At 43.9% G+C, this 26,318-nt stretch overlaps 1 protein-coding gene across 1 annotated transcript; it reads right to left on the reverse strand.

Annotated features, from left to right (window-relative positions):
- Positions 1,786-25,085, reverse strand: ANKRD13C (ankyrin repeat domain 13C). Its single transcript, XM_021405223.1, has 13 exons — positions 24,486-25,085; positions 18,197-18,238; positions 15,575-15,679; positions 15,146-15,231; positions 14,230-14,275; positions 13,055-13,121; positions 11,388-11,532; positions 10,510-10,641; positions 9,411-9,572; positions 8,623-8,702; positions 7,752-7,850; positions 7,027-7,127; positions 1,786-6,072 (listed from the first exon to the last, which is right to left on the reverse strand). The coding sequence occupies exons 1-13, from the start codon at positions 24,841-24,843 to the stop codon at positions 5,942-5,944; spliced, it is 1,554 nt and encodes a 517-aa protein (XP_021260898.1). The 5' UTR covers positions 24,844-25,085; the 3' UTR covers positions 1,786-5,941.

Genomic DNA, 26,318 nt, shown 5'->3' on the forward strand with positions numbered 1-26,318 from the left:
GAACAGCTTGTGGCACTGCTCCCCTGCTGCAGCCAGCACTGCCCTCTCCTGCGGCGCTTGGGCCTCTGCTGCCCTTCTGTGCCCTGCAACAGCGGGCCAGGTCTCACACAGCGCCGAGTAATTTTACTTTAGTAATTCAAATGGAATAATGACTCCTGAAAGTTAGATCTCCTGCCGCTAGAGGTGAGGCCTTCCAAGTGGTCTGACAGTCTCTGCATTACTTAATTGGTTGAACCCTTACTGAGTAGCAGCCTCTCCTGTCCTCTGGCGTTCCTCGAGGTGGCTTTAACTCACAGTAGTAACTTGCAGGACTTCTTTCACCTCTTAAAACTGCACAGAGAATGGCTCAGCAGTGGTTGCAGATGGAGGCAGAGCCATCCACTGCTGCTGGCTCAGTCACAGGTACAAGATGCACCAAAGCATCTAACAAGCATGCTAATTGTGAGCTGAAGAGTGAGAGGAAGTCCCTCTTTGCTTTTCTCCTGGTTTCTGTTTGTGGGCTGCAGGCAAAAGAGGAGCTCTATTTAGGGCAAACTGAACGTGCCTGGAAAAGGACAGCTGGGAACCAAAGCTCAGGAGCACAGCACTACCTGAGGCAGCTGTTTATGGCTGCAGTTGTTAAATCCTGCACTATATTAAAGTACTAGCTATTATTTTAAGAATGCCAGTGGCAGAAATATGTATTTCAGTACCAAATGGGATTCATTTATGTTTATGGAGTAGACTTACATTCACTACTGCAGAATTTCATCAGCATTCTCTCACTCCTAGCAGCCTGGCTGTTCTGCTTGCATGCCATTAGCAGGATGGCCTAAGGCATGTGTTCCCTCTGACCTTGAGGACTGGGACTGCTATCTTTTGCCCTAAAATGAAACAAAACAAAAGTCATTATTTTGTTCCAACTGAGCTGCATGCTGACATGGTACCTGAGCCCTCCATGCTATTCTGTTTGGAATTAATGCAAGTTACATTGCGTGTACTGCAACCTCAATGGAGAAAGTTTTGTCCTACAGTAGACCCTGGGCCATTGTAATGTGCATTGTGCATGGATGTCTTCTACTCTGCAAGGGCAGAACATGCTGCTCCACCCTGCTTTCACCATTACCAATTGTCTACCTGAAGGCCCGGGCCTGAGGGAACAGCAAGTGTTGCCATTTTAACCTGAGCGTACTTTCTCTGCTCTAGCTGAAGTCAGCCTTGTAGACACACGCTTTGTCACTACAGCGCAACCGTTCAGCCTACTCGTGCACAGCTGGCCGAAATCCATGGTGTTACTGGTGGAAGCACTCGTGTGGTTCTCTAAACGTGAGTCCCATTTACCTCTGATAAATGGAGGGTAGAAGTCAGCTGTCTCTCAAAACTGTGGCCCAGCAGGAGACCCGTTGTCACACGTTACCATGGGTGTAGTTCTGGACTTCGGAGATGAAACTCATGTAATTACTGAGCACTAATAATCAAAATTAAAAGGTCTCCTCTCAGTGCCAGGCTCCTTCACCCCCAGCTTTGCTGGAAGCTAGGCTCCAGGCTCCACCACCACTGCTACTGCACCGTGCACAAGGCAGTCAATAACATTTCAGACCTTCACAAACGGTGAAAAACCAACCCTAGACAAAAGATCGAGGGTTCTGTTTTCAATCTGACCAGTACGGTGCCCCTGCGGAACGCAGCAGTGCCAGCTTCCTCCTCCACTCAACTCCTTGCTCTGAGCTGCCTGGCCATGGCCTGCACGGACGCTCCAGAGAACCACGAAGTGAGAGTGAAACGCGACGTTCACAGGCCGAGCCGTTTCAGAATCAAACAGCATGTTTTGGTCTTTATTCTAACAAATGATACAACAAAAAATTACTATTAGTGAAGGTAAGTTAAAAACATGGACCAGACGACTAGTAAAATTCGAAGAAGTGACATCGTTTCCATGATAATTACAAATTGTAAGGAAAATAAATGTGAAACTGCAGCATTACAGGAAATTTGTTAATACAGATTAAATAATGCAGTTACCCTTGCATGAATTACAAATCAAGAACAAACACATGTAAAAAAAAAAAAAATGGACAGTTGCTTTGAATATCAACCATGTGGGTTTCCAGCACAAATACATCCAGAGGATTTTGCAACAAATCATTTCAATACATAAACCAAGAACTGCAGTAAAGTGAATACAGTGACTGGAACAGCAGCGCCTCGGAAGGAAAAAGAACACGCATTCCCTTTGCCACAAAGTAAAGCGATGTTTTGGAAGACCAGTGGAGCGGTTTGGTTAAGAAACAACCCATAGAATTCATTCGCAACAATTTCTTATTTCAGTTTACCAAAATCAGTGGCTGTCTTCTAAGACTTATTGATAAAAAAAATCTCACAGCCATCATTAAAAAAAAAAAAAAGTGGTGAGATCAGAGGGAGCCCCAGCGAAGCAGTCCCTCCCCCCGGCGGGGACGCAGGGCCTTCCCCTGCACTCAGCACTCAGCAGGGCACGGGGTCAGCGCTGTGGCTGTGACGCAGCCCAGGCAGGTCCTTGTTCTTGGGCTGCCAGGACCTTGCAGCAGCACAGGCACAAGCAGCACTGTGGGTGCCGGGCTCTGTGCTATGCGAGGCCAGCTCTGTACCACCACTGCGGATATGTTTTCGTTCTAAAGGGGACCACACCTTCCTTAATACCCAACAGGGCCTTAAGGAAAAGATAAAGGGAAATGAAAATCAAGTTCTGCTAGGTCAATCCTGCTATAAAAGGTAATTTTCCAAAATTCCGATCCGGAGATCGCAAGCGGTAGCGGGCACCGGTGCCCACAGCACAGCTGTGGACTAAGGCTACGTCTAGACTAGAAGCACTTCACCCTCGCCGGTGTCAGCACCCAGAACCCTTGCAAGCAAAACACACGAGATTGGATAGAACGTCTGCATCAGCGCGGATGCATTCCCTGCTGGAGAAGTGCCCCAGCACCGCTGCACCCACGGCCCAGGGCTGTGCCTCTCAGTGCAGGGGAGCCCTGCGGCTCAGGGGACGCAGCAGGAGCCCGTGCCCAAAGTGTCCCTACATCTCAGTGGTGCTGTACAACTCAAGGCGAGGAACGTCTCGGGCAGAAAACACAATACCCAAAGTTGGAAGGAAATGTACCGAGAAACAGTTCACCAGTTCTTACTCAGCGAGGATGACACAGGAATCTAAAGGCGGTCACTGAGGTGGGAAGGACGAGCGGAGGGAGTCGGCTCCTTCCGCGTCAGACTGAGAAGAAAAGCAGCCGGCTGCGTTCGCTGCAGTCACACAGGACTTCACTCAACAAAACCTGCACTCGCTCTTCTCTGCTGACACCCCGAATCAGAGCAAACCCCAGCACAGCGACCCACGGCAAGCAGCTTCTGCACATCTCAAGATGCACCAGCGTCAGTCGCTGTAGAATCACGCAGCGAAAGAAACCCAAAGGAAACTACCAGCAGGTCTGCAGCCAGAGGCTGGGGAAAGCACGGAACACTGCCACAAAGCGCAGCGAGTCACAGAGCTCACCGCCACCACGAGTCAGTATCGCCTCTGCTACAGCCAGAGATGGACAGGACCCCTGCTCCCACACAGGGCTACACTGCTAGTGTTTGTTTCTTGGTTCAAACCTAGAATCCATTGCCACCGTCGTTGCCATACTGCCCAAAACACCCAGCCCTGGCTATGTAGGCCTATGTAGGCCCCTTCCTGTGCCAGCAAGCTCTGTGATATTCTGGAATAACTGGAAACACAAAGTAACACGAAATACATCGTTCTTGCCTTGCGATACTGAGAAAAAAAGATTTTAACATTCGCTTTATGTAGAAACAGTTTTCTGCCTCTGCTGAAATTTCCCAGCAACTCACACTGCCACGCAGCACCCGGACCCGCTCCAGCTCCGTGCCTGCCCCAGAGCTGATCCAGCAGCACCGCCCCATCCTGCTCAGCGACAGCAACCTGAGAACGCAGCCAGAGGGGAATCGGCCCCTCCGTATGTTCAGCATGGGCCTTGCCCTAAGGATCTCAGCTGGATCTAAGCAGGAGCTTGAGGTGGGTGTCAGTTTGTACCACAGATGTGAAACACTCCAAGGAATTCATAATTACTTGGAAGAACAAGTCCTCTCATTCCTACTGGATGTTCAACATCTGCTACTGACACGGCACTCGAATGGCATCGCCATGATCGTCCACGTCCCTTTCCTTGTTTCCCTATTTTCCCTTTGACACTGACCTACCCGTCAGTCCGTAAGCGTTACCCACCTGTCAGGCCGGGCAGTTTGCAGCGATGCTGGACGGGGCTCAGCCTCCACTGTCTATCCTCACATCTCCGTGTGATGCTGACAGCGATTCGCCAGGACTCATCTATGGGGTGATTCACCAGGACTCGTCTACGGAGCGGACTCTGCGCTTCCCCGGAGCAGCCTCGCTGGGTTTTGTACAGGCAGGTCCCAGAAGCTTTGGCACATCTCCACGTTCCATCCATGTGCCTTGCTTTTATTGCCTTGTGATAAGCGATCTCATCATCACCTGCACGGTCAGTTAGGTCGGTTCCTGTGCTAAGCATCCACGGGACTTTTTGTAATCAAATTTTGATACTTACCTCTGTTGACTTCCAGAAAAAGTTTTTAACTACAGTGCACAAAGAATATAATTTCCAAAATATTTACATTTTTGTACAATTACACCACAGCACTTTAATCTAAATTTCTTAATACAAACAAATAGCACCATTAGCCTTTTGCACAGATTCTTTCTAACAAACCAAAAACTGGATTACTGTCAAATTAGGAGACTGGAACCACGTGGAATGAGAATAAGCTCAAGAAGCCAGAGTACTGGAACTCCCATCTATTAAAACCACTAAGAGGAAGAAAATTAAAATAGAAACACTTTAAGCGTTTGCAAACAAAATCCTTCAGAGCGAGCCCTATTCAATGTGCACTACAATTAACCTAACTTCAAGGAAAACCTTTTCTCATACGAAGACTCGATGCTTGAGCTTATTGTTCTAGGAACTCTTTATATGCATCCATGTTTTCCAGTGGCTGCTGATGTTCGCCCATTACGGAGCAAGTCTCCTATGTGAACGTGAAAGAAGAAGAAGAAGAAAAAACCAAGGTGATGCTTTCTAGCTGGTGAACTTCCAAGCACACTAATCGACGTGGGCACTGAGAGGACTGCCAAGCCAGCGCCGAGGAAACTGATGTGTGCTGAGCCAACGCAAGGAAAATTAACTAACAGCCCCACGAAAAAAATAATGCTTCGGAGAGACACGGATAGCACCAGAATGGATCGCACTGAGGTGCTAGAGGAGGTACCTTATTCCCTGCAGAGCGAATGCTATTTCTGAAGTGTATTGCAATATGAAGATGCAATTGTTTAATGGTTACCATTTGGTTCATTCAACTACAGAAAACGCATTCCTCCTACTTTACGCTCAACTAACATTCAAATTACTGAACTATACATAATGATACATAGTTTACACTTGTTGAAAACGAAGCTTGAAAGGATATAATATGGTCATCTTAAAGTACAGTGGGATGTTTCATAGGACTAATATGCAGCTAAGACATTTCAACTTTTATGCTAATGGTCCAAGAGTGCTTTTTGTATCAACAAGAAATGTAAAAAAATTTAAAAACGAATGATAGTCCTCACAGCTGTTAAGTATTCTCAGGGTCACTGAGGTGTCAGACTACCACGCCTGCAGCACTGGATGTATAAAAGTGTGAACGACACATCAGGAGACTTGCTGTCAATCAGGAACTAGATTAGATGCCCATTATAGCGTCAGTAGATCAGTCATTCGATGCACGTTCCCTTTTCTTCTGGATTAGTAAATTCATCCCTTTCCTTTATGACCCACTTCTGTATCTATATCTGTGGGCTATTTGCATCCATTTGCTTTCACTGTGGTACGCTGGTATTGTTATTTTGTTATTCGCCATTAACCTTCCAGTTTAATTAGAGATCAGGAAAACGGCTGGGGTCCTCCTTGTAGTCATCAGGAATAGTGAAGATGGATTCATCAAATTCATCGTATCGGAACTCCTGAAAAGTCACAGTGGCTGTGATGGTGGGAAACACAGGAATATCTAGATAGGAAGCACAACAGTACAGTGAAGACCAGAGGAATAAAGGCTTGCCCATCGTTACCAATAGTTATTTAATGATTTTTAAGTTCAGCCTTGCTTATTACGTAGAAGTTTGCTTAATATTTTCCACAATGGCAATTCAAAGCTCCTAAAAAGAATGCAGAGGTACTTCAGAAGAAAGTTCCTTCTGAACTTGCTCAAATACCCTGAGCAGGGAAACACCTACAGTTTTTTTTACTGAGTTGGGTAATGTGATCAGTTCAAGGGCTTTCCTTTCTCAGTGCAGAATAACAACACTGAAATGAAGGTGCTGCAAACACACAGAGCGATCCGTTAGGATACAGGAAGTTGAATGGAAGATGATGCAAGGCAAGATAACCTTGCCATGCTGTTGTTGCTTAACCTGGCATCTGCACAGTTTACTGGCATGCAAGAAGTCCTGTGACACTTAGAAAATGCACCATTACTTTTTGACAGATTATCCCAGGATAATTGATACCCATGAGTACGTTGTTTTACACATCTCCATGTGGTAGCAGAGGTAATGGTTTGGTTTCCATTCATCTCCAAGTGAACAGCACATCACCAATAACATTTGAGGAAAAAGAGATAATAAATACTATCAAATTCTTAACTCATGACTAAGATCATCCCTTAATGCAAGGAAACTTCAGCTTATCTACTGTTCTTAGAACAAAGCCCTCGTGGCATCAGGAAAATGCAACTCACAGGGCTGGAACTGTGCTAGGACTATTCTCCTTTGAGCTTCAGATTGTCTCTTTCAAACCAAACATTCCTTGCAGTAACGTAACCAGGTTCCCCTGAAATCTACAGCAACACACACTGTTATGTAAGAGCTCCTTTCCAAAACTCAACATAACTTCTGAGCACACTGCACGAATACACAGACATCTTCAAAAAACAAAACCACAAACGTTGTTCCAGCAACCTTACCTAACTTTACAGGAAAGCCTGGTGGAAGCTTCATTTGAACAAATTCTCTAAGTTTGTTAAAGTGCTTGAAGGGTGCAATTACTTCTAAAACATTCAATAATCTGAAAAGGAGAATGAACTTCATTACAAATCGTTTCACAAGATAACCCAGAGAGCAAGATTATGAAAAGGGTCTGAAAAATCACATCCTGTCCGTTGTGTGTCCCTAGAGCTCCAAGATCAGCAATGTCACTCCCAGGTTGTAGCGACCCACGCTGCATTACTGCATGAGTCCAAATGAACATCAAGGTCTTTGTCTCATGTCTTCACTCTACAAAAGACACTGAAGCACGAAGCCCCACACCCTCTCTTCCAAAGAAGAAGGATGTTGACATGGTTCTGTATGAATTTAGAGAACGTAACTTTGTGCTGAAACTTGTCAGGGGAGAAGATGTTTTTGTATTCCATAGAATCAGACACATGAGTATTGTGATAAGTTAATAATAAACCTGATCAAAGCTCAGGTCTCATCACATAAGAGAATTACTTTGCTTTTCCAAGAGCAGGCACACGGGCAGCGAGGTCTGTAACTGTCAGAGTGAGCTTCCTTAACAACACGACCCTGGTCACTATTTTTAAACTGCTGAAATCTCAAATCTGAAGATTTGCAGAACCCTGCAGTGCGCAGGCACGCTGACACGCTTCTTACAGGCAAGGAGCATCCACGACCAGTAACTCGGACTTACGATTCAATTCCTAAGGGAAATTCCTGGCTCATAGCTATCGTTGCTTTAAAGGTTTTCTTGCTTTCTTTGCAGACCAGTTCTCTACCCAGATGAGGAGCTCTGGAAAGGGGAAGGGAAAAGGACAAAGTCAGGTTTTTTTAGTGTCTTTTAGTGTCTTTTTAGTAAAGCTGTCCTGTAATATTATCTTCTCTGGTAACATCTGACTACAGGATATTCTATAGCATCTGTGGAGTCACAACTTCTGTCATTTACTTCTGGGTCCTCCTACACACAACAGAGTTGGATAACATTCAAGCCCTAGCAGTAAACTCAGCTGCTTGGATCTTTTACAGACAAAGCTATTAGAAATGAAGATGTAACTTTCATTACACACGTAGAGGAGAGCACCTTGCACACACGTGGCTAGCACAAGATGCTCTGTGTGTCACTGCATTCCAGAGGTGGGCATTTTTTGCACGTGGACTCTCATTAAATCATTCTTTTAATACGGAGAATTAGACTGCTTATTACCATCATAAGAAAAGATCAATGAATTACAGAAATGAATTTGACATAAATCTCCTTTAAAAGCACCAGCTAAGAGGTCCATACTTTCAGTAAGTTGAAATTTCAAGCCATAGGTACATGCCCTCCAATATTTTTATTGTTGGCTTATGGAATAATTTTGCTTATGTGCACTGCTGTCAGTTTCTCAGTCAGTTTCTTTAGTCTACAGAAGAATGTTAAATATCTAGGCAATCAAAAGCAAGATTCCTCTGCTCCTTGACAACAGCAAACCAAAAAGAACCCCCGAACTAGAGGATGCTGAAAAAACGTACCGATGAGCTAAGGCTGCCCATGGAAGCTAGCAGCAATAAAACCAACGACTTACTTTCCATTTTCAGCAGATATGTACTCTTCCCATGTAATTGTATTGGGCGACGGTGGAGTAAGGGATTGTCGTCGGACGGGCTGTTCAGAGAAACACGGCTTAGCAGTTGATCTTTCCTTACGCGCTCTTACAATTTTACTATTCAAAAGATGCACTCAGTTTGCAGCTGAAACTTCACAGGGCTTTTCTACCTCTTCCTGTTCCCTCCATGGATCCGTTTAGATACTGTGCCTCAAACAGTACTGCACCCAGAAGCTGGCTGGTGTAGCGCATCAGTTAATCAGTTAACTCAAGTGCCTGACTGACGAGCAACAAAGCACGAGCTAATACAGAAATAAATCAGCCCTCCTTAAAAGGCTTGCATGCGTGCTCCCAGATGATGTCTGGCTCATTCTGAATAGCTCTCAACTTCACGGTGATAATAACAGGCTTAATCGCTTTTAATGAAGCTAAATGAAAACGTAATTGAAAGAGGAACCAGGAAGGGCACTCCACACAATAAATATTTGGTCTAAAGAAATCAAAGTGATTTGCCACAGCTAAAAACATCTCTCGTATTAAGAGACAAATTAAGATTGAAATATTCAAGAAAAGAAACGTCCCAATACGTGCACTGATCGGGACAATACACAAACAGATGAGCAGGACTACACTTACAGGTCATATTCTTTTAAAATTATGACAATCGTAACAGAACAAAAATTATTGATCAATCTTGCTACATTACTCACATGAAAGCTTATTCCCTCATGCAACAATTCACAGTGAAAAGAATGATGTCAGTATACCTCAAAGTTTTGTTCCATTAAGTTGCCGCCTTTACTCAGGCTCTCCATGATAGCTTTATTTCGAAGAATATCCTCCTCACTGAGATGTTCTCTTCTTTTTCTTGACTCTAATACAAGTCCGTTAACCAGGTAGAAATCTGCCAAAAAGTTTCCTACTCTTTCCTAGAAAAAAGGAATTTAGACACTGAAGAATCACACTAGATAAAAACATTTAAATTTCTCTATACACAAACAATTTAATTGCAGTATGGTGAGACCAGGATTGAAATGTTTTAATGCTAATTTACCCAACTAACCACGTGAACTATCATTGTACACTCCCACCAACCTACACACAGTACAGAGTAATTCCCCCAGTAACTGCTATTTTGTATCAACGGAAACTAAAAGAGAAAAGACTGTTTAAGAACCTGAGAGCAGCCAAGGGAAATCCTACTAAAAGCCCCTCCAATAAGTTGTGTTAAATTGTAATTTACATATGTAGCATTTTACACACGTAGAACATGGATTTCCTATCTCACGGAAGGAGAAAGCTCTGAAAAACTAGCTCAGCAGGAAACCTGTGCTGAATGGCACCACATGATACCCAAGTCAACACAAAACCTGTCAGGGTTAGTCACAAAAAAGCAGTTTCCTACATAAAAATGCGGATGTTTCCATGTTCTCACACCTAAGAACTTGTGCCTCAAACAGACTGACAACAGTGGAAGGAATATGCAAAGCAAACCACAGCCAGAATGCTTTCATCGTCCTGCATCTCACAGACACAGGGACATACAGAATCCTTACATAAATCCTGGGATGACTTTTCATTACCGATATAGTCCTAGGACAGAGTCACTTTCAGCACAGTGTTTCTTCACGCACACTTCAGCTGTAGTTGGCTATTTTTTTCCAAGCTACCATTCTCTTATGAAGGCAGTCCACCAGACACACTGTGTGTGTCAAACTAGTGACAGCTGTGGGGACAGGGGAAGCCATTTTTCTACTCCACCCTTATCCTTTCACTCCTCCTTTCTTCCCAACCACATTATCACATGGCTGCCTGAACTATTTTGCCTCCAGCAATGCCAGTCTGAAAACTTCCTTTTGAGCTTACTGTTTTGTCTTCTCGAAAAAGCCATCCCGTTTGGGCACGTGTGAAGGTGATTGATTTGGTTGATAATGTTGCTGAGTAAATATCACTGCTCATCAAAATGTCAACCTCTTCCTCTGTTTCCATCTCAGATTCCTAGAAGGAAGGACAGCACAGACTTTAATGATCAAACTTCTTTTTTTTTTTTAAATAAATAATTTTAAAAATGAACATCAATAAACATATTCCTTTGGCACTTTCCCCAGAACTAGCACTTCCTGAATTTCCAATCTGTTTCACAGAAGCCCTGACCAAATAGTTTCATCTTAAATATTCATGCAAATGAAGTGTCCAAGTGTGATTTCCCCAGGGGCTCACCACCAACCACACCCTTCACATAAATCCTTCTGCCTAAGCGACTGGCAGATAGAGCTATAAAGAAAGCCTGAATAATAATAATAAATATAAAAGCCTGAGCAAATACAAGAGGCCCAGCCAGTAAGACCCTCGCACTGTTAGCAACTGAACTGGCTGCAGAGTGACTAAATGGCTGCAAAGCAATGGCAAGCAAGTTTGGAAAACCTACCTGAGGACACATGAATTATGCCCACTAGAAATACTAAAAGCAGTATGCTCCAAGCTTTAAAATATATTTATCTACCCAGAATGATACTGTATTTTCCAACAGATCCGCATTCTATTTTTCTCCGATTTATTGGTTCGTATTAAAAAGCAGTTTTTCATAATAAAATCTTATAAGCTTGTATCAGCTGAACAAAAATTTAGCTCGCATTTCTTTGGAGTTTGGGTCTAAGATGCACACTTTGTTTAGGAAATTCAGACCTCTGATAGGAAGTAAAAGGTTGAGGTATTTCACACCCTGCGTTCACACAGACCCTTACCTCATGATGTATTCGCTGGTAAACTTTTTGTTCATTGTCTAAAACTACAAAAGATTCAGAGGGTGCTGCATCACCATTAAAAATGAAGCTTAAATCCCCTCGTTGGCACTTCATGTCAGTAAAATCTATGAGAGTTGTGTCCAGCCTGTGAAAATACACCAGAACATTAGAAGACATTACCCATAAACAGTCACATACGTTGACTGGTAAGCTCTGCTTTCAATTACTACTGTTATTTATTTATTGGCACAAACAAATGAAGGTCCAAGTCTTCATAGAATATTCCATTATTTAAGCCAGGACATACAAATAAAAATTTGATAAAAAACACTCAATTGGTTTCATGTTATGCCTACCATCGAGCTGGATGGGGAGCTGGACTAGATGGCCCTCAGAGGCCCCTTCCAACTCGAAGGATTCTATGATTCTATGAAAATACTGTCTATTTTTATGCCAAGTTCATAGAAGAAGTGCCATCTATACCTTCACATTGTATTTTTAGCATCCACTATATATACACAATGTTTTCTAAAGAAAAACAGCAGGAGGAAGTGGCAGAAATGACGCAGCCAGCATGTGCTACACGTTGAGAAATGCAGCTACTCCCTGCCACAAACATCTCATGCTGCAGGCAGCAGCCCAGGAGCTGAGTAGCCCTGCTAAGATGTGACTGCAATTATGAAGAGGAGTAAGAAACAGTTTGGATTCCCACTTGAAAATTTTTAGTTACTGTTGTTGTTTTTTGCTTTCACCAACAGAAAAGCAATGCTCCTGCTGAGCTGAAAATCAAGAGATGGAGCCAAGAACAAAGATCTCTCTAGCAACTCACATGCACTATTGCTAGAGTATTTCCTTCTTTGTAAAAGTTGATTAAAGAGCCTGAATTCAGTAGCCACTTCAGTTCTAAAGGGTGATTGCTTAATACTCATCATGTATTGGCCTCTGAACTCACAAAAGAATCTGCAGTTACTTCCTCTGAGAGCCAGCCTCACAACTCCCCGCTGCTCAAGCAAAACAGAGAAATGAGAAGGAAAATAAATGGTCCCAATGGACTCAAATCTAACCTAAGAAGTCAGTTCACACACCTATGCTAAAAAGCTTTAGTAAGTAAAAAAAAGTCTATAACTTTCTGAATTGTAACTTTACTTTCCCTTGTTAAAATTTAAGAACCAAAATGGAAACGACACTTGAGTCCAACATCGCAATCCAAGCCAGCTGCACAGCCAGGCTCAGCGCAAGTCCAGGAACCTGTGACTCTTCCACAATGAGCATTTTAAAAAGAGAAACTGTATCACTCTTCCTTACCGTGCAGCCTGGAGCAGCAATACTTCTCCAGAAAACACTGAAAACCTCACTTCTTTGAAAATCTGTGTTACTAATATAAAATTCCTGTTTTTCAGTCATTGCCAAACTGCATAAAAGACTATCTACCAGACACAACTGTGCTTGCTCTATGTGAAGTGACTCAGGAACTAAAGCTAACTTCAAAGTAACAGTGGAAATAGACTGTAGATGAAAGCACTTCTGCCTCCAAGCACCTACGTACCAACACAGCAGTGTTTCACAAGCACTCAGGAATTTCTTTCAGACCATGCTGATAGCCAGCGTTTTCACCAACACGCAGATATCTGTGACTTAGAAAACTCAAACTGCAAACCAGTGCTTACCTGATATTTATACCTTGTTTGTGTATTTTACATGCATCAGAAGGCAGAATTCGGGAAAGTAAAGGCACTAGAAGTAGGTAGAGATATTGGACAATTAGAACACTGAGGTTTCTCTGCAAGGTACTTGGATTAAAACTGTACCCCACCCCGAATTTCCATGTGTTGTAATACAGAAATGCAGCATATCCATTTTCCATCATAACCTCAACACAAGTACACTAACATCCTGCTTGTCTAGTGACTAACTGCAGAACTGATACGTAGTTGTACAGAACATCTTCAGCATCAGAATAAAACTTGAAGTGTCCTCATTTAAAATGTACTGAGCCAGTTATAAATTCTAATAATTTATCTTCTAACTGCTCAGAATTTTAATTCTGCAGTTGGATATTTTATTTAAATATTAAATTTAATATTTAAATTTAGCCAGCTAAAAGCCCAGCTACAATTAAACCAGAATGTACACAAGCAGGAGACAAATCCAAAGCACCAATCTTTAAAACCTCAAGCAAACGTTAAACTAGCAGAGGAACTGAGAGTCAGTCCAGTGTTACGAGCTGGCTATAGGAGCCCGCAGCTGTGCTTATTTTAAAAAGCACCATTCATTTCCCAGCAAGAAGAACAAACACAACGGCATTGCAGCACCTTCTTCAAATAGCACCGTGGAGAAGTGAGACCACCTGCAGAACTGAGCTGACTCAGAGCACCAGTGACTAGCACTGCTGCACTGCCCAGGGCATCTTTCTCCCCTCAAGTGAGCATACAAACAAGGGAATGATGCAAGCACAGGTATGCTCTCCTGCACGGTGAACTCCTGGAGAAGACGACCACTATGGGCTGGCATCAAGCAATTCAATGCCACAGGTCCCATCCTTCAGCTGAACTGCTCAAACCACTGCTCTGCAGTGACACCAGAGGACCAGATAAAGGCACTTTAATATTTTGTTCTAATAACTACTTTCTTAAACAGCGTGTTCCCCCCATCTCATGTTGTGTGCCTAGATTGCAGAATTAAACCAAAAAAAAGTCTGTCCTTTATTTGCAACTTCAACCCTCAGAACAGGATTATGAATTTTCCAAAATACAAACTAGGAACAAATTTCAGCTTGAGACAACAAGCGTGTTGAGGACTGATAATTTTATCTCCCAATGAAAAGGGATATGCAGCCACTTACCCCAACTTTGAAAATCCCAGTGAAGCTCTAGATAGAAGTCACCTAGCTGAGATGAAAAGAATACATTAACATTTTGGTCAACTGTAGAATTTGCTGAAAGTTAGGCAAAGTTTGTGTTTTGCCAAGAAATACCTTTTCTCCCCTCTGACGTAAGCAGTTGAACTTATACTGTAATTAAAGGTTTCTGAAGCTTCCCCAACAGCAGAATCAGTAATGCTAAGTGTGTGTTTCATTCTAGCTACCATTTGGAAAAAAGTTACACGGCTATCAAGCTGTGAATTTTAAAAAATAGATTGTAAATATCAGTGATAAAAGCCTACAGAGCTCTTTGTTTGCTTTGACTGACCACATCTAACCACATCAAACCGTGTGTTCTGGCTGAAATCAATGAGTGAAGTTTCAGCTACCAGCATCCACATATACAAATTCTGATTTATATTCTAGGAATACATTAGTCAGTACTGATGATTGACTTAGTGTGCTCAAGAAACACTGGCTGCTGCATGCAGATGGAGAACTAAACTAGAAAAAAAAATCTCTTTCCTTACCAAGCATTAAACAAACAAACAAAAAAAACCCATCACTTGTGATTGGTGACGGGACAAAACAGCAACTTCTTCACCAAACCAAGACTTAAGGAAGCTTTAAGAATCCAATGAAATAAGCACAGATTATAACTTTTAGGTTGCAAAGATGACAAAAAGGTCTCTCTTATACAAGGCTTCTTTCTATCTGAATTTCTAGAATTTGAGGAGGGTGCATCTGAGGAATGCACATCGTTCTGTGACCCCTTGAAATGGACAAAAAGCTTCTTTTCTTTGATCAATTTGCTAAAGCATCCTTACTGTATGAACAAAAGCTACTAGTTTCTATCATAATCTATTTTTGCCAACAAAGCTGCTTTCAGTTTACCTACCTCTTTCAGGGCTTTTAATAATCGAGGTCGCTTTTCTTCAACACTTTCCCTGGACTGCTGTTTAAGCTTCCTTAGGAGTGCTGTAACTAAAGAGAAGTTAAACAAAAGGTAAAAGTATGCTACTTAAGTTAACTGCAGGTTAGTGCTGTCATGCAATAGATTTAAAAAAAAAATTGAAAAATAATCGATGTTATTAAAGCATTTCATCAGACTTTGGAGTAAGGCACTTCAAGTTACAGTAATTATAAATTACTCACTACGATCAAAGCAGGAAGAAAAGCTTCAGAAACTGCTTATAACATAAGGTATTTGATTATGTCAAGGTATTTACTAATACTTGTATACACATGCAAAAAGACACGTGGGTACGCATGTTTATTACTGAACGTGAGCCTAAGGATATGGAAAATTCTCCAGCAGTGCTCTTACTCATTTGTCTGTCTCCATAGCTGATGGCTTCTGCAAGAGGGCTCCATCCCTGAGCATTTTTCACCTTTACTGGAGCATTGTGGGCTAAAAGCAAGTGGGCACATTCTGTAACAAAGCAGTAATAATTACTTTCAGTAAGCATAATGGGTATTGCAATAACGTCGTCGATGATTGAGGAAATAATAAAGGAAACAATAATAAAATACAACTGGTGGATATTCAATATATTAAGCCATCCACTATAATTTTTGTCCACGCATCAGTAACAGCACGCCTTGATGCTCTCCTGGACTCTGAGCACGTGTGCATTGTGCTAACAGTGCACACCAGCATCCCACGAACACCACACCAGCTCCCAGTGTAGTCTCAGCTCAACTTGCAGTGCCTTCTCTATCTAAGGATAAAAGCTGATGACTGAATCAGGAGAAGCCCTTAAAATTCAGAAGAGAAGAAATCTTTCAGTATTTCCATGTTTTGAATAAGCTGTCCTCATTTTAAATTGTTCTTCCACGTCTAACTATGGAAAGTTTCCTCACCACAACTCATCAAAATCAACCTGACCCACCTGCAAATGATACAGCAGCATCGAGCTGGAGCTGTAGGCTAAAGAAACAACTCATTATGAATAGGATGGGCAGGAATTGCAGATAGAGGGACTTCCAGATTCTTTGCCTACAGGTGTTACAGGAAACCTGACCGGTCACTCAAGATGCAAAAATCATGAGTCACTGGCCAACGTGGTGCAAGAAAGGAAGAGATGCTTTACTGGTGAATACGCTATCCTTTGTGATAAACAAACAAAAGCCCTAACTACTCTGCCCAGAAACACGCAGTGATATTTTCTGCAGTTGCCCAACGCAATGACAACACATGGAACAGGCATTTACCAGCCAGATCCCATTTTCAGTTAAACAAACAGGATGTCCATTCACCCTGCAGTTCACAAAAGCCAAGCTGTAATGCTGCTACATGCAGCCAAGCAGCCTATATGCATCAACCCCAGAAAGAAAAGCTGACCTTCAGCATCAGTGAGACAGGCTAACATGGCAGCAAAGGCCCTGGGGATCTCGGAGGATCAAAGACCAAGCAGGAGTGAAAGTCAGAACAGTAAAACCAGGTATTGTTCTTGACATCATATGCGAATAGTCCTGCTCCAGCCAAGCTACGTAAAGGCTTACCATAAATATCCCAAGTAATTAAGGGCTTTACACATGGGATGGCTGACAAAGAAACCAAGAGGTGAACTACAAAGCGAGATCTCAAATACACAGCCAAAGAAAAAAGGAGTAATGGGAAGAACTGCTTCTCCTCTCCTTGCTACGCTATGTGCCATGATAATCAAGCAATCAGACAGCGCTGAAGAGCAAGGGCTTTTCATCCTAGAGCTGAAACATAAAATAACCAAAGTTCAAGAGAATAAGTATTCAACTGTACCGAATCAAAGGTGATAAATTCTTTTCTATCACTCGTTATCAAAAGAAGCATCTCTGATCAAAATCACCTGTACTTTGGTGATACAATACTGCTGTAGTTAACAATAGCCCAGCTATGGAGCAGTAGCGCGCACCAGGTGCAGGACTCACACAGCCTGACAAAACCAAGGCATTCTTTGTCTTGTTTCAGTAGTGAAAAGGAATTCTACTGTCACGGACACTTAATCATATTCCAAGTTGTTTTTTTCTTTTTCCCCCTAGTCTTAAAATATGCCTACTTCGATGCTTTCTATTTCAAGTAGAAATGTGAATCCTTTGCCTTGAAATGCTGCTGCAAAAAAAAGTCCCCCAAGGATATCTGAAGAGGTGCCAGCCATCACAGATCAACAGGCAGCACAGCCTGGTAGGCTGCCCTGGACCCTGCAGAGAGCAGCCAGTCCTGGAGCACAAAGAAGCAGATAGGCAGCAGGCAGAAATTTGAATCAAGCAAAGAAATGAGTATGCAAAAGGCACGTAAGTGATTATGTTTCCACTCGCACAGTCACTTTATTGTAGAAAATATTTTCATTCATAAGGGGAAAAAAGCTAAAAGGGGTCATTCAAGAGCTCTAATGTGCAGATCAGTAACAACCACAGCAAAACTATTAACCAGGAAAGCGGCGAAGAAAAAGGGCCCCATCACACAAACAGGAATCAATATGCCTTCTGTTAATGGCACACTAAAACAGAGATCTGCCTGGATGAAGTCTCCTGCCTACCCAGACTGAGCGTGTCCCACCACTGTTTAGACACCATGGAGGACACAGGCATGGAAACACTTGCCTCCACTGCTTAAAGCTGTTTCTTGTTTCACAATCTTCTATGACATTCCAAGTTCCTTCTAACTCTGCAAGAAGAGAGAAGCTAGTTCTTGTTCCAGGCTCACAAAGGAGTCCAGCTGTCAGAACTCCTCCTCTGCCATTCTCTCCTTCCAACCTAGCCCTCTGCCTGCCTAGCTCCCTGATTTTGGCCTAACTTCTTCGCAGACTTTTCTCTTTCACATCTGGGCTACCTCTACTTTGTAGAAAACCTCAACTTTCAACAAGTTTGGAACACAAGATCACATGCACAAAAACTGAACAATATATTTGCTCTTGCCTCTAAGTCCTCAGGATAACTTAAGAGTAACAAAATTGATGGTTTTACCAACCTTTATGTCCCAACATCACAGCAAGATGCAATGGAGTGTTTCCTAAAATAAACAGGAAAAAAAAAAGAGATTAGATCCAACATAACAGAATTCATTGCAACTCCTTCAGGAGTCTGGACACACAGCTCCAATGCTGTGTATTAAGAAATTCTACAGCCTAAGACAGGAGCATGTACACATACACCAGAGCAGGTTCTAAGCAAGTCTAACATACAGTGTATTACAGCTTGTTAAAATAAATATAGCTGAAACACTTCATGGGCCAGCAGGGCTTCTTAATTTTACCTTGAAACCTGCTCCAGCCAAAGTGATACAATTATATCTTCAAGAAAGCAATAATGCAAACCTCTGTACTCATGGTCCGAGAAGTATGATACTTTATAAAGAATGACATATCTAGGGTAAAAGCTACTCAAAGATATGATACTTATGAAAGTTTTAGGAGCGTATTTTATTAATTTTTCAAAGACTGCGCATAAAATTTTTACTAATACAGCAATGGACACGTTGCAAAATAAAAGGCATTTCCCCCCCCCCCCCAAAAAAAAAAAAACCCAACCATCCACCACCACCTTTTGGTTACTTCTATGATACTTATGAAAGTTTTAGGAGCGTATTTTATTAATTTTTCAAAGACTGCGCATAAAATTTTTACTAATACAGCAATGGACACGTTGCAAAATAAAAGGCATTTCCACCCCCCCCCCAAAAAAAAAAAAACCCAACCATCCACCACCACCTTTTGGTTACTTCAATGCCATGTTTCCAAAGAAAGCTTCCAAGATGACTAGCAGATATTAAAAACATGACTATTTTCCTGGCTACACATGACCCATTTTATACTTCTGTTCTTAGATAAGCACAGTAAGGTACAGAGAGCTGTTTTTCTGGATTATTGCTGCTACCAGAATTCTGATGCATTTTAATGTGGGGGCTCAGGGATACAGAAGTCTTCCATTTAACTGTATCACCGTGTATGTTCAAATGTTTCCTGGCAAAGTTAAGAAATATTACTTGTAAACAAGTTTCTTTCGCAATTATAACAAGCATTGATTTTAGAGTTATCTTACAGCATCAAGTCAGCAATAAGCACTTGCTGCATGCCAAGGATGATGCACTGCACGTCTCAAAGATGCAATCCAGAACATTCATAGGTCGCTGCACGACGCAGTTACCAACATACCATGGTATCGTGGTATCTCCGATCAAGATAGGCAAGCAGCCAAAGTCAGAGTTCGTAAGTGGTTTTGAATTAGCTATCCAAAAAAAGAAACCACCACCACCCAACAGCAAAACAAACGACACCTCTCAAACACTGCATAGGAAGAGCCAGGCAGCTCCAGTACCTACAACAGCTTGACACACTGGGGAGAACCAGCAAAATGAAAGTTAACCAAGCATTTGGCAGCCTTCCTGAGAGATGTGGTGAAGCTTTCAGCTGATACACGGGAAATGCAGTTGTGCAATACCACAGCATTTCAAAACTCCTCTGCACGAGGTTCTGAGCAACCTGAGCCAACTTTGATGCTGCCTCTGTTTCGTGCAGGATGCTGGACTATAGCACCTCCAGAGAGCTCTTCCAGCCTAGATTTACTTTAATTCTGTGATCTTCACACCAAAAAGTATGCAATTCAAGAAGTGAACAGGAAACTTACAAACAGGGTGGAGTAGGAAAAGAAGCATGCAGAACAACAGTCATTACAGTAACTGAGAAAGCACAGACAGTAGAATCTATCAATTCCAGAATGAAAAATAAAAAGCTGTTTGTGAGGGAGATGAAAAGAAGTAATATGCTTCTTGCTGGTCTTTAACCAGTAGGACTCTAGCAAAGAGGAGCCTAAGTTTTCACTGACATCTGTGAGATAAAGCAAGAGGTTTGCTACAGCACCAGTGGGAGAGGAGCTGCTGGTAAAACCTCAGGGAAGGGAAGAGAAGGAAAAGCAAGGCAAGCACAAAGGAGAGGGGCATTGTGGCACATGGGAACACTGCTGCTCCTATAGCACTCTGGACCGGCCCAGCCTTTTGTCACCGCCCAAGACAAGTCCTTGTCAAACACCACTGGATACAGAACAGCCACACACCCATGCACCTTCTCATTCCAGCACAAATCCATTGCTACTTCACGAAGAACGCTCTCATGAAAGTCAGGCGCCCAAATATATTTGTGGGTCTGGGCCTGGCCCAGAGTGAGACCTGTTCTCACTCCCAGATCCTCTCCCTAAACAGTCACCATCTCAGCAGGAACTGAGAAACAAAGCCAGCTTTGGCACATTCAAAAAACAAACACGGAGCAGCATCTTTTTATTCCGTCACTAATCATTCTTCTTAATATCTGATAAATCCGCAGAGGTGTTGATGGCCTTTGAGCCAAACAAAATGAGTTTTCCCAGTAGCAAATTTAAGTCTGCGTTATCAAACTATTTAAGGCTAGATGCCACAAAACAGTGAAATTATGTTGAGGAGTTACTCGGTACACAGAATGCCTCTGTGCAATCTTCAGCATCTCCACTCCAAGAGAAGGGAGAAGGAGAAGAGCTGTCCAAACAGAAAGGCTCTTCGTTTGTCTAACCACAGCCTTAAGTGCAAGGAAGCCTCTATTTTGCATGGGAAAACTGAGGGAAGGCAAAGGTCTCGGGACAGATGTGCCCAGTGCAGCCAGAGCCTGCCATCCAGCACTGGTCACCAAACACCCCCAGGCAGAGGCAGAAGTGCTGACTGTGCTCAGAAGTGGGCAGCAGCCAAAATCTTCCCAGAGGTTTCATCTCCGAAGCCTGGCTGGCCAGCAGGCACACCGGGACATCTCGCTGCTCCTCCTTCAGGAAGGCTGGGGATATGAAAGTGTAAATACGGCCCCAGCCGCTGTGAGGGCAGAGCCACACTATTACACTCCCTCTAGCACTCAAGAATTAAGTAGCACCAGCATTTACAGGATCCAAGTGGAACTGTCCCACTGGAATTCTACAGTGCTACAGCCTCCAGCTCCATCGACTCTAAAAGACAAATCACAAATCAAGTTTAGTTGCTTAAGCTTGGCAACCACAGCTAAGGCTCTAGAACAGCTCCTATCCAGAGCATACAGACTAACTCCAGTTAAAATTATTCTCATGAAAAAAATGCTTTTAACGCTTATCAGTTTCTTCTGCCCTTTAGGACACCTAAAAATGTCTGCCAGAACAGGCATGAGGGTAGGACAGGGGAATTCCACTTCTTACAGCTGCAAGCGCGGCTGGAACAGCTCGAGGTGTTCAGTGAACAACTACAGCATAACCACAGCAGCAAGTGCCAGGAACACACGTGGCTTTGTGTGGGACAGCTTCTGGTAAGACAAAAAAGGGTGCAACTTCACTGTGATGCTGTTTACCTGCATGATAGAGCTGTAATTATTTACAGTACTCTTCTTACTGAGTGGCTGACGTACACTTTTGATGACTTCCTTGCAATGTAATCATAATTTGATGTGATCGTTTCTAGACTTACTACACTATGCATGTGCATATACTTGAACAGTCGCAACCAAATTTCTTCACCTTTAGGTTTCTTTTTTGAAAACGGCTTGATTCACCTTAGAAACAAATCTCACTTATCCCTTCCATCTGCAGAAGGTTTCTTCAATGTCAACAGCTTGGGAAACCAGCATTTCTATTTCCCTGCCCAAGTTTAGGCTGAGTAGCCTACAGGGCCTTAACCTGAGATAGCAGTGATACAGCAGTGCCTGAAGTCCTGCATCTCGCCAGCCAGGCCACGCAACAAAAATCATCTGTACTTTCCTAATCAAAGAGTAGAAGTTACACACGCACATGTAGCCAGATGGCACACCTATGAGGCAGCTGAGCACTTTCTGATAGAAAAAAACCAACAGAAATACAATTCAAAAAAAACTATTTTCTTCTGAAAATATGTTTAAGCTTTTAAATGTGGGTTACAGCAAAAATAAAAGTAATCTAAAACATATAGAAGCTTCTGTCTTTTGGAATAATGATACTGGCCTTACCAACAAGAAATGCTTTTTTTGAGGTTAATTTAGAGAGCTAGCCAGGCTGTTATTAATACAGCCAGCATTTGTTTTATCAGAACACCACAAGTTTAACGTTCTACAAGATGTGGCTTTCCTACTTAACCACTCACTAAAAACGAAACTGAATTATAAACAGTAATTGTCCATAGAAGTTCTTCCTCTTCTCTGTCACTTCCTTATCATAGTCTAGGATTCTTCAGGCTTACTTCTGAGTATAATTGTGAGCTGAAGTTATCTACCCCAAATAACTCACAATTCAAATATGTAAACAAGTGTCAGACTGATTCAGGCAGAAAGAAAACAATAACAAGGAAGTAATAGTCAGGTCTTTGGTATGTCCAGGCATCAAGGGTTTGGTTTTGTTGTTGGTTTCTGGTTTTGTTTCGGATTGGTTTGGGTTCTTTTGTTGGTTTTTTTTTCTTTCAAAAATTTAAGAGCAAAAGAACAGTGAAAGTAAAAATTTGGAGGAAGATGGGACAGAAATCCTGTTGTAAACAGTAATAAAAATGAAGAAAAATTCATTCAAAATATATATATACTATAATATGTATATATACATAAATTAAAAAATGGTATCAATGTTTGTGATAGACATTGAAGATGACAGGGCAGCAAAGGTGGGTCATGAAGTGCCTTCAAAGTAGAGATACTAAGCTTACAGCGATGAGTTATGTGATGAGGAACTGGAAGAGAAGTAGGGGAGAAGGCAGCAGAAGGCATATGGGGAGAAGATTTCTTTCCAAGCCTGTTGCTTTCATTCTACCAGACTTTGCTGCAACTCTTGGAATGAAGATGACAGGATAAATATATCTGTAGCTATATTTATAGCAGGCTACTTAGAAAAATGTTATGACAGTTGTAAGAAATGCTTCTTCCTATCTCAATTGAGAAAACTGAGCCGTAAGCTACTCCAGCATACACTAGTTTGTGTTTCAGAGTTTTATATTATCATGGAGATAGTTTTCAATTTCTAATTACGTTATACGTCCCATCGTATCAATCCTAAGATCGCCCTATATTACTATTTGGTTTTATTTTACACAATATAATTAAGTAAAACAAAGGGAACACTTATCTCATCATCAGAAAAAGAGAGTAACTCTACCCTTTAATCACAACTTGCCCAGACACCACATGCAGTATGACTTACACTCTCCTGCACAAACGTATCATCTTTCTCTGGAAAAAGGCAGGAAACATATAGACGAAAGCTAACCATGAAATTTCAGCTGACTTCACAGGCTAACTTATTTTATAACGTAAAATGTTCCCCAAATTAAACGTACCATTATAAAATGGCCTAGCAAGGCTTTGAATAGTTACACATTTTAAAAGTAACGTGAGCCTTATTTTCCTACCTCTGTTACAATTGCCTCTCTGTCCAAAGCTGGAAGGAGAAGCAGATGACAAGTTTTTGCCTCTTTCAAATCCCAAAACTAAACTTTTTTTTTTTTTTTAAATTTTTGTTTAAGCTGGGGAAAACCTAAAGATAATCCCACCAACAGCCAGAGGAGCCACTCCCAAGTGTCCCCTAAGCCCTGCCACCTCCAAAAGAAAACAGGTGACAGTTTACACACTTCGGAAAAAAAAAAAAGCGTTGTCTCAAAAATGCATCTTCAGATCTGAAGCAAGACTTTGTAAGAGGAAGTTCTTCCAGGATAACACAGACTACAGCGATGCACTCATTCCTAGTACTGAAATTCCAGGAAATCCTGGTGATAGGAGGTACAGCCACACTGCTCCACGGTACAACTCCCACCACTGCTAACTACTCAAACCTCAGGGAAATTATATGCACAACAATTAAAACCAGAACCATCCTGGCTGGAAAAGCCCTCTGAGATCCCCAAGCCCAACCCCCACCCACCCTCCGTGCCCACTGCCCACGTCCCTCAGTGCCACATCCCCACGGCTCTGGAACACCACCAGGGACGGTGACCCCAGCCCTGGGCAGCCTGTGCCATGCATCACCACAGCCTGGACCTCACAACCTTCTTTACAAAGAAACAGATGAGAGCCTGAGCTAAGCAGAAACGAGAGAGAACACTTTGCAACACCAAGGCCTGATGAAACTCTCTAAAATATGACAGATGAAGGAAAAAGCAGCTGACGCAAAGCAGAACGAACACCGTACGCACCAAGCGGTGCTGCTGGGCCCAGTGAGCCCCGCGGGTCCGGCCCGGGCTCCTGAGGCAGCTCCCCACGGGGGAAAGGAAAGAAGGAAGGGAGGGAGGAGGGGAGATGGCACCGTCCGCTCCCAGGAGCCCCGCTCACCGTGGCTGTCCTTCTGGCCGATGCCCTGCGTGCGGATGAGCGCCGACAGCCGCCTCACGTCCCCCTTGAAGACGCACTCGTGCACGGGGAAGTGCGCGGGGCACCGCTCGGGTTCCGCGGCCGGGCCCGTCCCGCCGCCCGCCGGGCCCCCCTTCAGCGGCAGCCGCTGGTGGTGGTGGTGGTTGCTGAAGATGCGGTGCCCCCCGGCCCGGCCGCCTTTGCCGCTGCTCCCGCGCCCCCCGGTGAAGATGGCTCCGGGCGCGGCGGCCGCCTCCTCCTCGCCGGGCCCCAGCAGGTCCCCGTCCTCCTTGCTGGGCTTGTGGTCCCTGCGCAGCGAGCGCAGCTTCTCGCCGGTCATCGCCGGCGGTGGCCCCGCGGGCGGGGGGGGCCCCGCCGGGACACTAGCCGCGGCCGGAGGGACGAGGCGCTCAGAGCCGCGGCGGCGAGTCCCGTCCCGTCGGCATCCCCCGCCTCAAACAGCAGCGGCGCTGAGGAGCCCGACGCCCGCCCACCTCCGTCTGATGCCTCCCGCCCGCGGGGGCCCGCTCAACGGCCCGGCGCCGCCGCCATCTTGGCCGGCTACTCCCGCGAGAGGCGCGGCGCGGGGCGAGACTTGGCGGCACCGCGAGACAGCGGCGCGACACCGCCCCTGAGCGCCCTGTGAGTGCGGGCGGGGGCGCCCCGGAATGGGCGGAGGTGGGTAGTGCTGCTCGCCCTTCTTAGTGGAATTACCTCATGGAATATAGAATCGTGGCGTCATTACGGTTGGAAAAGCCCTCTAAGCTGACCAAGTCCAACCCCAACCCATCTCACCATGCTGGCTCACTGTGTCCCCTAGTGCCACACCAGTCACCTAGTCCCACGGCTCTGGAACACCTCCAGGGACCGTGACCCCCGCACTCCCCGGGCAGCCCGTGCCAGTCAGTGCCTGACCAGCACGGAAGGCAGCACCTGCCTGCAAATCCCACATCCCAGCTGCTTGAAGTGCTGCAGTTCCAAAGGAGGGAAGATGCATCGGTTTGCTGAGGAGAAAACCACAGTCTCTAGTGCCATTGTAGCAAGAGGAAGGGACCCGGATTCTTAGTCCATGGCAGACGTTTTCTCAGAACATAGCATCACAGAATGATTGGGTTAGAGGGAATCCCAAAAACCCCTACCCCTGCTGTGAGCTAGGGACCCCCCACAAGCTCCGACTGCCCAGGGCCCATCCATGGCCTTGGCCCCTCCAGGGATGGGGCACCCACAGCTCTGGGCAGGAGTGCCAGGGCCTCATTGCCTCTGGGTGAACAACTTCCCCCTCATATCTAACCTAAATCTCCTCTTTTTTAGCTTAAAGCCATTCCCCCTTGTCCTATCTACCCATGTACAAAGAAGTTCTCCTGTTTATCAGCTCCCCGCAAGTACTGAAGGCAGCAATGAGCTGCCCCTGGAGCCTTCTCTTCTCTGAGCTAAATAAGCCCAGCTCCCTCAGCTACAGAATGATTCCTTTCAGGTCCAGTTGTGAGGAGGCAAGGCAGCTCCAGCAGTGGCTTGGTTTGAGGTTTAGTTACTCAACTGTGGACAACAACGTCCACTCTTGCTGCATGCCAGAGGTGTATACAAACCACGCAATGCTGCAATAAACCTGAGAAGCCAACTCACCTCCCCTGTAAAGAGCAAAAGGCGACTGCTGGTTACAAAAGGTCAGGTAGCTTCATACAACACCATCTCCTCAAATCACTGTTCTTGCGTGGTGCTTCTGTGAATCCTCTTGTGGAACAAGAGAACAAAATAGGCTGCTAATGCTGTTCTGAATAAAATATCGCTCAGTCCCTTCACTACTCAAATGTGTTC

The sequence above is a fragment of the Numida meleagris genome, chromosome 7 (assembly GCF_002078875.1).
Source record: "Numida meleagris isolate 19003 breed g44 Domestic line chromosome 7, NumMel1.0, whole genome shotgun sequence".
Lineage (NCBI taxonomy): Eukaryota > Metazoa > Chordata > Aves > Galliformes > Numididae > Numida > Numida meleagris.

Excerpts from the sequence above, each read along its gene's own strand:
- ANKRD13C (XM_021405223.1), bottom strand. The coding sequence starts at position 24,843 with ATGACCGGCGAGAAGCTGCGCTCGCTGCGCAGGGACCACAAGCCCAGC. Across the intron at positions 11,533-13,054 it reads AAACAAGGTATAAATATCAG|GCTGGACACAACTCTCATAG; the intron begins GTAAGCACTGGT and ends GTATTTTCACAG. Across the intron at positions 9,573-10,509 it reads TTTTTCGAGAAGACAAAACA|GAAAGAGTAGGAAACTTTTT; the intron begins GTAAGCTCAAAA and ends CCTTTTTTCTAG.